At 51.1% G+C, this 10,011-nt stretch overlaps 1 protein-coding gene across 1 annotated transcript in view; it reads right to left on the bottom strand.

Annotated features, from left to right (window-relative positions):
* Nucleotides 1-963: 963 nt before the first annotated feature.
* The window catches only part of TCTN2 (tectonic family member 2), a 35,985-nt gene continuing 26,937 nt past the window's right edge, over nt 964-10,011 (bottom strand). The window contains exons 14-18 of the mRNA XM_027772167.1: nt 6,424-6,530; nt 3,944-4,145; nt 1,634-1,759; nt 1,410-1,498; nt 964-1,178 (exon numbers count right to left, since the gene is read on the bottom strand). Of these exons, the coding sequence (XP_027627968.1) occupies nt 1,060-1,178; nt 1,410-1,498; nt 1,634-1,759; nt 3,944-4,145; nt 6,424-6,530 (643 nt within the window). The 3' untranslated portion in view covers nt 964-1,059. The remainder of the gene's footprint in view (nt 1,179-1,409; nt 1,499-1,633; nt 1,760-3,943; nt 4,146-6,423; nt 6,531-10,011) is intronic.

Consider the following 10,011-nt stretch of genomic DNA (forward strand, 5'->3'; position numbering starts at 1 on the left):
CAATCGCTGGCCCGCTCGCCCGCCCGCCTGCCGTCGGGGGCTTTTTGAAACGAGCCTCCTCGGGCCTGCACGCCACGGAGCTCCTCGCACAAGCACACCACAACGCCGTTCTCAGCGAGCATGGGGTACGGCTGTCATCACAATGCCGCGTTCGGCCATGCCCAGGGACCCGGACGACCCCTGCCCCGGTGCAGCCGGGCCCCTCCACCCAGCGCCGCGGGCTCGCCTCCGAACTGGGCGGAACTGGGCGCAGGCAGGGCTCCTGCCCCTCCCTGGCCTCTGCCGGGCTGACGCCCAGGTCTCTCCACCCACCTCCTCAAAGCTGCCTCCTCGGGGTCTCTACTCAAAAGCCCCGGACCCCTAACCGAAGTGGGCTTCCCAGGCCATCCGCTGCACCCCCGCTGTAATTACTACCATGACCTAACCTGGCCTGCGTGTCCACTGCCACTGGGAAGTGAGCTCCATCCAGCGTCGTCCTGGCTGTGCGGCTTCGCCAGGGCGGCACACAGCAACCACCGGTAACTCTTGCTGCACACGTGAATGTATACCCTCAGAAAAGTCATGGCTCTGCAGGGATGCACCCAGGGCCCATTCTCCTGCCAAAGTGACTTTTTAAGTCCAAGGGGCATCCTAATCGAGCCCACAAAATCAGGCCTGGATCAGACCTGCAGAGGGGTGCTCTTCCCACTGCACCACTCTCCAGCCCAAAGCGTAGGCATTTCTTAGGCCTTCCTTTATTGTACAAGAAACTAATCAACACAAATACATTTAAAAATTAAAGGAAAGACTGACTCAGATATAAGTACAACTATTGACTTGAGTACTTTGTGGTAAGCTAAAATCTAATAGCTATTTCAGCTGTTAACCTTCCCGTTAGGCGAGGAGGCTGTTCATTCTGCATTGCTTCGAACATCCGGATGGCCACGTAGACAGATGAAATTCGCAGAACACTTAATGGAAACGTTCTACAAAAATAAGACATTCATTTATTGGATTTTCCAGAGAGGCACGTAGGGCTACAACAAATCACTCAAGTTGCAGTCTGCAGTCTTCAAGGAGTCAGGTGGCAGAACTCCAGGCTTTGCGTCTTCTGGTCCAGGGGTTGCTGAGGAGCACAGCCAGCAGGAGGAAGGATGCCAGCAGCAGGCCCTGGGCAGCGCACTGAGAATAAGGCTCCCCTGCAAGACAGTGCAGAGTGAGGCGGCACTCCTCCTTAACCCCGTTGGAATCGCACAGCCAGAGAGAAGCCAAAACAGCAATGGCCACTGGCTAAATAGCAACATCACTGGCAGCTCTGTAAAAGCTTTTCTATATGCTTTCAGGTTTTCTGTAACATTTACACCTTTACTTTAACTTTTAAACTGGTATTATAGAACTGACACCTGTTCCGGAAATCTGCTTTACCCTACCTTGGTAATACCGGGTCAATGGGTACAGCAGTTGTGGCCAGCACACGTCATTCCTGTCACAGTCGTACTCTGTGAAATTGATCTGGAATCTACAAGACATTTTGGAAGGTTACAACAACTATGATAAAGGAGAAGCATCAAATGTGACCGAAGGGCTACACTATTTTCAAATATGTTTTTTTTCTGCTTCCTCCTAATGTTGACCAGGTTAGCAACTGAATTACCTTGTCAAGGGGCGGGGTAGCTGGGCAGGTATCTTAATAAACTGGACGGAAGCACTGAGCGGGAAAAGGTCGGCCCTGCCCTCACAGGTGAGCCCACACTGGTACTGCCAGGTCACGGAGGAGAACCTAGGAGGGAAGAATGTGCAGTCACTACGTCGGCCTTCACCCTGGTCCAGAGAGCACCAGGAAGCTGACGCAACCCTGATATAAGCTGAGATTCTCTTACGTAAGTCTCAAATTCTCCTGGGTACTTGTTTATTCTTTTTATTTATTTATTTATTTATTTTTCAGAGAGATTTTTGCTATAAGGCGTGTGCGCTCACCGGAGAGGCAGAGAGAGACAGAGAGACAGAAGGCAAAAAATCACCCCCCGGGGGGATGGCCACGCCACAATCCCTTCTCCTTCATTCGCCTCTCAGGATTTGGGGCACACACACACATGCGCCCGGCGTGAGTTCAAGCCACCAGGTCCAGGACTGGAACCACACCGGACTACGTGGGAGTCCAGCGACATAGCCATTACACCATCTACTGGTCTCTCTTTTTTTTTCACTTGCATGTCCTTGCTAGAGAGACAGATAGAAAAGGAGCAGGAAAAAGCACCCCAATGGGGACCCCGCAGTCCCTTGTCTCCCATCTGTCTGCCCCAGTGGGATCCGGGGCATGCACACATATGTGCCCAGCACGTTTTCCAAGCCACTGGGCCAGGAGTCCAACTGTGTAGTCAGCCACGTGTCTTGCCCTCTCAACCAAGAGACCTGTTTTTTCTCGTACTATGTAAATTCTCCAATACATCATTTTCCATACATTTCCAAGGAGAACGAGGACAATGACCCCTCTTATACATCGCCTGGTAACAGCAGTCAGTGTGCTACTGCTCTTGTGGCCTACTCTGCTCTCCAGCCACCTCACTGAGAGACCAACCAGTGTGTAAGTCCCGGACCTGGCAGCTTACTCAGTCTCACTAACTAAAAACAGCACTGCAAGGTGGAGTCTACAGTTAACACCTGCCACCTCTGCCTCCCTGCATCCCTTCTTTCCTCAGTAACTGCGCTGCAATTCTCCCCTGGGGACCTGAGGGGACTTACCTGAGCCTAGGAGTAATCTAGGCCAGACATCCCCTGCGTCTAGTCAATCAGAGCTGCTTGCTGCCCAGCCCTGTGGCTATTCAGAAGGGAGCGCGTGACCAGTCAGTTCTGTGAAGGCTGGAAAGAGGCGCCCTCTCCACCGGGTTTGCCAAGTTAAAGTCAGCCTGCAATTGCTGGGCCCACTTTGCCATCTTTTGAGGAGATGCCATTCTCATCCCTGAGAATAAAGCCAACCTACAGGGATGAGACGCCCGGCCATGGCATCATATCTGCTCAATACTGCCACTCGGCTGAGCTACATGGAGGACTGGTTTGATCCCCAACCCACCCCACCAAGCCAGAGACGTTTGGACACACCTACAGCCCTGGCTACTTGGGAGGATGAGGCAGGAGGATGGAGAGTGCAAGACCGTCTAACATGTAGGAGACAGACATGAGCAGATAGTGCAGCGGTTATGTCATTGGACTTCCATGTAGTCGACCACGGTTTGAGGCCTGGATACCAGGCATACGTGAGCCCATGCCCAAAATCCTGAGAAGAGAATGGAGGAGAAAGGATTGCAGCGTGGTCATCCCCCCAGGGCGTGATTTCAATTTCTCACTTTCTGTCTCTCTCTCTCTCTCCAGCGAGCACATGCACCTTATAGCAAAAATAAAATGTAAAACACGAAAAGAGGAATTAAGAGATGAAAAGGAAGTGATCACTCACCACACGGGCACCATGGCGCTAGCTGCATGTGAACGCTTTTGAACTTGAGCCGGTAAACTCCCCTTTTCGCTTAAAGCAGTGTAAACCGAGGCCCCGACAGAAGCGTGGTTTGTAAAGGTGTTACTGCCATTTCACAGGTGAAGAGACTGCAGCTCAGGAGAGGCTAACTGCCCAGGTAACCTGCCTGTCTGTCACCAGAGTCTCCGACCACTGGCGAGTCACTGACTGCATGCTGACTGCATTCGAGTTTCAGGATATACTTAGCATCCGGTGGCCCCCCTCACCTCCACACCCCCTGATATCCCCCGCAGACTCTGGCCCGCAGCTTTACAAATGCATGTGAGAACAAGTTTCCATAAGAAGCACGGCTTGTCCGTAGTCCGCAAATACGGCTTATTCATGGTCCACCCACACGATTTGTGACGTGAACGAATTCTGAACAAGCCCGGCCCTACCTGGAGCACCCTCGAGTGAACGGGCTCTCCTGCTACCCTCTCCAAGACGCGCTCGTACCTGGTCTCCACGCCGAGGATCTCCTGCTGAGTAACGCCTTCCACCGAGCCGGCATCGGCGACGAGGATGCGGACGTGCAGCTGGGCGGGGACATCCAGGCAGATGCCACTGACGTTGCTGGGAGACGTGTCTGCCCCTGTGGCAGGGGCATCCACCCCTGCAGAATGGCAAGTATCGGATTTCTGAACGAGCAACTGTTTTCCTACAATGGAAATGAGACTGGACAGGAATCACAGTACAGCGCCGTCCACCTCTGGCAGGTCCCAGTCTCCCGTCATTCCGCATCTGTGTTGCACCGTGACTCTCTGAGGTGGAGGCTGGTGCTCGTTACCCCGCTGGGGCCAGATGGTGTCACGGAGGTAAGACGCGAGGCTGAGAAGCAGGCCCCTGTGGGCAGGAGGCCGATTCAAGTTCAGAGACCTCCAGAGCACGCTGGCACACGTGCTCCCACGGGTGGGGTGGCTGAAGCGGGGAGTAGGTCGCACGGCGGGATCCCATGGCGGGATCCCACGGCGGGATCCCACTGAGGGTGCCGTGTCTCTGCTTATCTGCCTGTCTCTTTCTCTCTCTCTCTCACTCATGAAATAAGTAAACTTCAAAAATGTAACTGTAAAAATGTTTCCTTTTTGGGGTTAAGGCACTGGACTCCCACCTGGCTGACAGTGGCTGAGTCCCAGACACTTTCTCTCTCTCTCTCTCTCTCTCTCTCGTGAGTGCATCTACCCTGTAGCAAAGTTTAAAAATACTAATAGTGGTAAATTAAATTCTTTTTAAAAATTTGTCCTTTGTGTTAAATCAATTGTTGGAACTTTAAAAGCCCAGACCCCACAAAATAAAATCCTAAATCTTGATTCAGTCCCAAGATCCCCACTGAAACCTACCCAGCCTGGTAACAGCAGCTTACACAATGGCACCGAAACTCCAGAGAGAACTGTTGCGTGCAGCCACGGCTCTGTAGGGCTGCGAAGACGTCTAACATCCACGCTAACAAGTGTGGTTGGTAAGAATCTGCTAGAGTGAGCGCGAACTCCTGATGTGCTGCCACAGCAGTTACTTAGCAGGAAGAGAATCAATTCAAATGACAAATCATTCCCTTTCATCTTGAAATCTGGCACTGGGGCCAAACCGGCAAGATCAAGGACAGGAGGGGGTGCAGGCTCTGGAGCCACTCTGGAGGGGGTTCTCTGTCCCCTCAGGGGTGCTGCAGGTCAGTAACATTGAACTTCCGTGAGCACCTGTGTCCACATCACTTCGTTTCTGTTTATTAACCAGGATCGGGTTAATGTTGCCCTGGCTCAGACTAGAAGCAGAAACTAACCGCTTCCACCTTGGAGGCAACAGAACGTCCTCACTCTGACTCAGCCCCCAAACGTGTGAGTCTGGGTCTCAGTGCGGAACTCCCGAGCCTCCCATTTCTCAAGGGCTTTGACTGACTCCTGCCCATACTGAGCCTGGATGGAAGAGCCCTGGAGCTGAGGAGCCCAGCCTCGGGCTGGTCAGTACAGCGGCAGCAGAGCCTAGCGGCAGCAGGACCCCTCCAGATCAGTGGGAGGGTGGTCGGGGCACTTCAAGCCCAGACACTGCATGCTTCCTGGCCACTCCAGCGGAAAGTGGGGGTCCTAATCACCATGACCCCAGTCACGAGCGGTGGTTTCTGATCGGTTCCAGTCGCTGAGCCTGAGTGACCGCCCTCGGCGGGGAGGGCCAGCTCACACGCCCTCTCTCCTCCATCTCTGGCAAATGCACATGCTCTTGAGTAAATTAAGACAGTGCGAGGGAGACCTGCAAGGGTCTTCATGTTACAACGCACCAGGAGCACGGGAGCCCCGATCACGGGCACACGTGTGCCTGCCACACGCAGGGGCTGTGGGATGCAAACCCAGGCCTTCCCCAGGGCCAGCAGCACGGAATGCTGCCCCTGCCACACCACTGTGTCGCCCCCACTTGTGGTCTTTTAAGTAAATGAAAGTGCTTTTGGAAAGTATAGAGGCAATTCTCAATACCCATATTTACGGCAATGGAAAAGAGGAATGGAAATGGGAATACACCGGGAATCCTCAAACCTTTCAGACCCTCTGTTACAAATACTAATGGCTCATGAAAGAACTGAGCACGTTTTTATTTTTTTATAGTTTGCTATAGGGTACATGCCCTTATCAGAGAGACAGAAAGGGGGAAAGGGCGAAGTCACCCCAGGGTGGAAAGCCACACTGCAACCCCTCCTCCGTTCTCCTCTCAGGATTTTGGGCATGCGCACAAATGCACACAGTGTGTTTTTCAAGCTGCCAGATCCAGGCCTTGAGCCAGACAGCGGGCCACGTGGGATCTAGCACCTTAACCACCACGCACGCCACTGGCTGGCCTCGAAAACTGAGCACCTCACATGAATTTCCTTTCAGAAACAAAAGGACATTCCATTCAACGCAGCAAGGGCATCACAAATGCAGGCAGAGGTGGGGGAGCAGGCGGGGCTGACTCACGTGCTATCTCCAGCCAGCCGTCACTCAGGTCGCTGTAATCGGAATTGCCTCTGGCTGCGACATGCGTGGCCTGCATTAAGGAATCAAGCCTTTCCATGGCATACTCCCTGCAAGACAGTGAGTGCATCTCAGCTCCTGGCTGCGGGTCTCACAGGCAGTGCCAGAGTGCTGCTGGGCAGAGGAACCCCACTAAGACCGGCACCGTAGGCGCTTCCCAGGATGGGCCTGTGCAGGGGAGGGCACGGAGGAGCGTCTTCCACTCTGAACTCACAGTGGTGGTAGCTTACCTGAGTACTGCGGTTTACAGATGCCACTACATGGCAATTTTCCAGGATGAATTCATGGGCCGGAGCGACCCAACAGTACGAGAACCTAGGTATCTGGCTAGAATTAATTCTGAGTCATAAATTAAGTGGAGATGAAGAACTGGAACTTAGCACAAAGGCTCTATAGCCTAGCAGTTAAGGGATATGGATTCTCCATTACTAACTATGGTTCAAATCCCAGCCCCGGTAGCTTAAAACCCACAGTGAGCATGTGTGCAAGTGTGCCCAAACTTCGGCAGGATGGCAAAATAAAGAAGGGATTGCGACAGGACCATACCGCCCCCAGGGGTGTGCTTGCTTTTTCTTTCTCTGATGAGTATACATGCCCTCTGGCAATTAAGAAAGACAACAATGAATAACTAAGGCAACTGGAGCCGAGCATCCCTCCTCTCCAGCCCCTGGAGCGTACACACCTTCGGCCCTGCAGGAGTCGGGCTCCGACTGCAGACTTGGGCCTACCTCCCGTGATCAGGAGCTGCAGCCAGTCAGTTACACAAGTTTTTAACTTCGTAATGCCCCTCCATCTTTTCCCTGCTCCCCAAAGAACTATAGCACTTAGGATGTGATGCAGATGAAATATGCATAAGAACGCATGTCCTTAAAACCGTGATGAGGTATCACTTCATACCTACTCCAATGGCTATGATCAAAAAAGCGGAAAATGGGAAGTGTAGACAAGGATATGGTATCATTCTGCTGATGGAATGTAAAACAGTACGGCTACTAAAGACAAGTTTGGCAGTTCTCGAAAAAACTAAACAGAATTGCCATACTACCCAGGAATCCCACTGGTCAAAAAGATGGCAAACAAGGGGCCAGCAGATGGCATAGCGGTTACGTCACTGGACTCCCACATAGACAACCGTGGTTCAAGTCCCACACCAGGCGCATGTGTGTGTGTGCCCAAGATCCCAGGAGGAAAATAGAGGAGAAGGGATTGCGGTATGGCCATTGCCCCTGGGTGATTTCTCATTTTCCCCCTGTCTCTGTCTCTCTCCGAGCCTGCAAGCGCCTCAAGGCAAAAACCTCTAAAAAAAAATATGGCAAACAAATGTTCATACAGAAACTTGTGTATGGGGTCGGCCTCAGAGTCCAGTGGTTATGGTAATCAGACCTACAGAGCCGGCTGCACAATTTGAGTCCTAGATCAGGAAGCTTGAAAAACACACTGAGGGCGTGTGGGTGTCCAAAATCCCAAACTGGGGAGAGATAAAGAACGGATTGTGGCATGACCTTTCCCATAGGGGGTGCTTTCCCACTTTCCCTCTCTCTTTCTCTCTCTGGTGAGTGCATGTGCCCTCTAGCAATTGGGGAAAAAAACACAACCTGTATTGTGAGTGTTCACAGAAGCACTATTCACAACAGCCAATAGGTGAGAACTCAGATGTCCACAGATGTATATATGTATATACGCGTGTATTGTGTATATGTATACACGTACAGGGCTATGACTCAGCCATAGAAAAAGATACATATATACACGCTGGTGTACATGTGTACGTACATATGTATGTGCGTATGTAGATACAAATGTGTGTGTACACACACACTAGGCTACGCTTCAGCCATAGAAAGAGTGATGCACTGACACACAACACGGACAAACCTGGAAAACGTGATGCTGAGCAAGAGCAGAAGACACAAAAGACACGCATGTTAGGACGCATTTTATGAAACATCCAGAGCAGATAGAGCCAAGCGCTGCAGGTCAGCGGCCACCAGAGGCCGGTATGAGGAAGGAATGGGAGGCACGGCCCGTGGTCCGGGCTCCCTCTGCCGTGGCGAACCGTTTGGGGACGAGGCAGAGGCTGTGGTCGCTCGGCACAGTGGATGATGCACTGCCATGAACCACCCGCTTCCATTCTGCTGAGTTTATTTCTGTCACGAGCAAGCGAGAGAGAAAGTGCCCCCAACAGGGTCTTGACGGCCATCTGCCCCAGCTTTGGCCAGCCAGGTCCTGGGCAAGCGTGTGTCGCATACGCAGGGAGCCTCTGGTCTTGACCGGGACCCCACTATGTGAGAGTCCCCTGCAGGGCATCACGTTTCACCACTGCACCACCATCTGGTCCTCACCTGACCTCTCTAAAACGATTCATCTCATTATGTGAATTATACTCCAATTATAAAAAAATTGTTTTAAATAAAAATATATATATAAGCATATCCTTACATACACTTTCCAAATACTAGCCATACAATTAAATGCAAAGCTCTTTATATACCAGGGCCAGCAGGCAGTATAGTGGTTAAGGTGGATTCCCATATGGTTAACGTGGTTCGAGTCCCAGATTTGGTGGCTTGCTTATTTTCCCTTTCTTTCTCTGTCTCTCTCTGTCCAAATTAAAAAATAATAGTGGGGCTTGCAGGTGGTATGGTGGTTAAGGGTGCTGGGCTCCCACCACACAGCAGGCTGTGGTTTAAGTCCCAAATCTGGTGGCTTGCTTTCTCTTTCTTTGTCCCCCTCTTTCTTTCTCTCTCTCTTTGTCCCTCTCTGGTCAAATCAAAATAAATAAATAAATAAAATATTTTCAAAAGTAATAGTAACAAATTAAAAATTAAATAATAATTTTTAAAAATTCGTTTAAGTTCTTTATATACCATGTAACAGGACTTAACATTCTTGAGACATTAATTGTACTAATTTTACCTTGCTCTGGCCCTTTTCATAGCTCCAAGAATATAAGGTTCCGATAATCTGAACAAACTTTAGCAGAGAAATTCGTTTGGTGTGGCTGAAAGGCCTCAGTCCTGAGAAAGACATCTTAATTGTCCCTGAATTGATGTTTGAGTCAACTCTAAACTGTACTCATCACTCACCGTTGCTGTTACACGTTGCTATGTCATATGACCTGTCCCCAAAGGAGCGTGTGCTGCGAGCTCGGTCCCCAGGTGCTGGTGGTCAGGGTGGTAGGCCCTCTGAGAGGTGGGCCCTAGTGTGTGTTGTTTAAAAAATGGGGCACAGCCCCCATGAAGAGATTAGTGCTATCTTGTGGGAGTGAGTCCCTGCTCTTGCAGAAGTGGGTGAGAGTAGCTTTTATAAAAGTAAGATGGCAGGGCCGGCAGGTGGCGGGTGGTTAAGCGCACTAGACTTCCACATAGCCAACCTTGGTTCAAGTCCTGGAGCTGGCGGCTCACTTTCACTTTCTCTCTCTCTCACTCTGTCCCTCTCTGGTCAAATGAAAATAAATAAATCAATAAATAAAGTAAAATAAAAATAATTCTTTTATAAAAAAAAAGTGAGATGGCTGTCCACAGCCCGCCA

Source organism: Tupaia chinensis, unplaced genomic scaffold (assembly GCF_000334495.1).
Source record: "Tupaia chinensis unplaced genomic scaffold, TupChi_1.0 Scaffold000258_1, whole genome shotgun sequence".
NCBI lineage: Eukaryota > Metazoa > Chordata > Mammalia > Scandentia > Tupaiidae > Tupaia > Tupaia belangeri.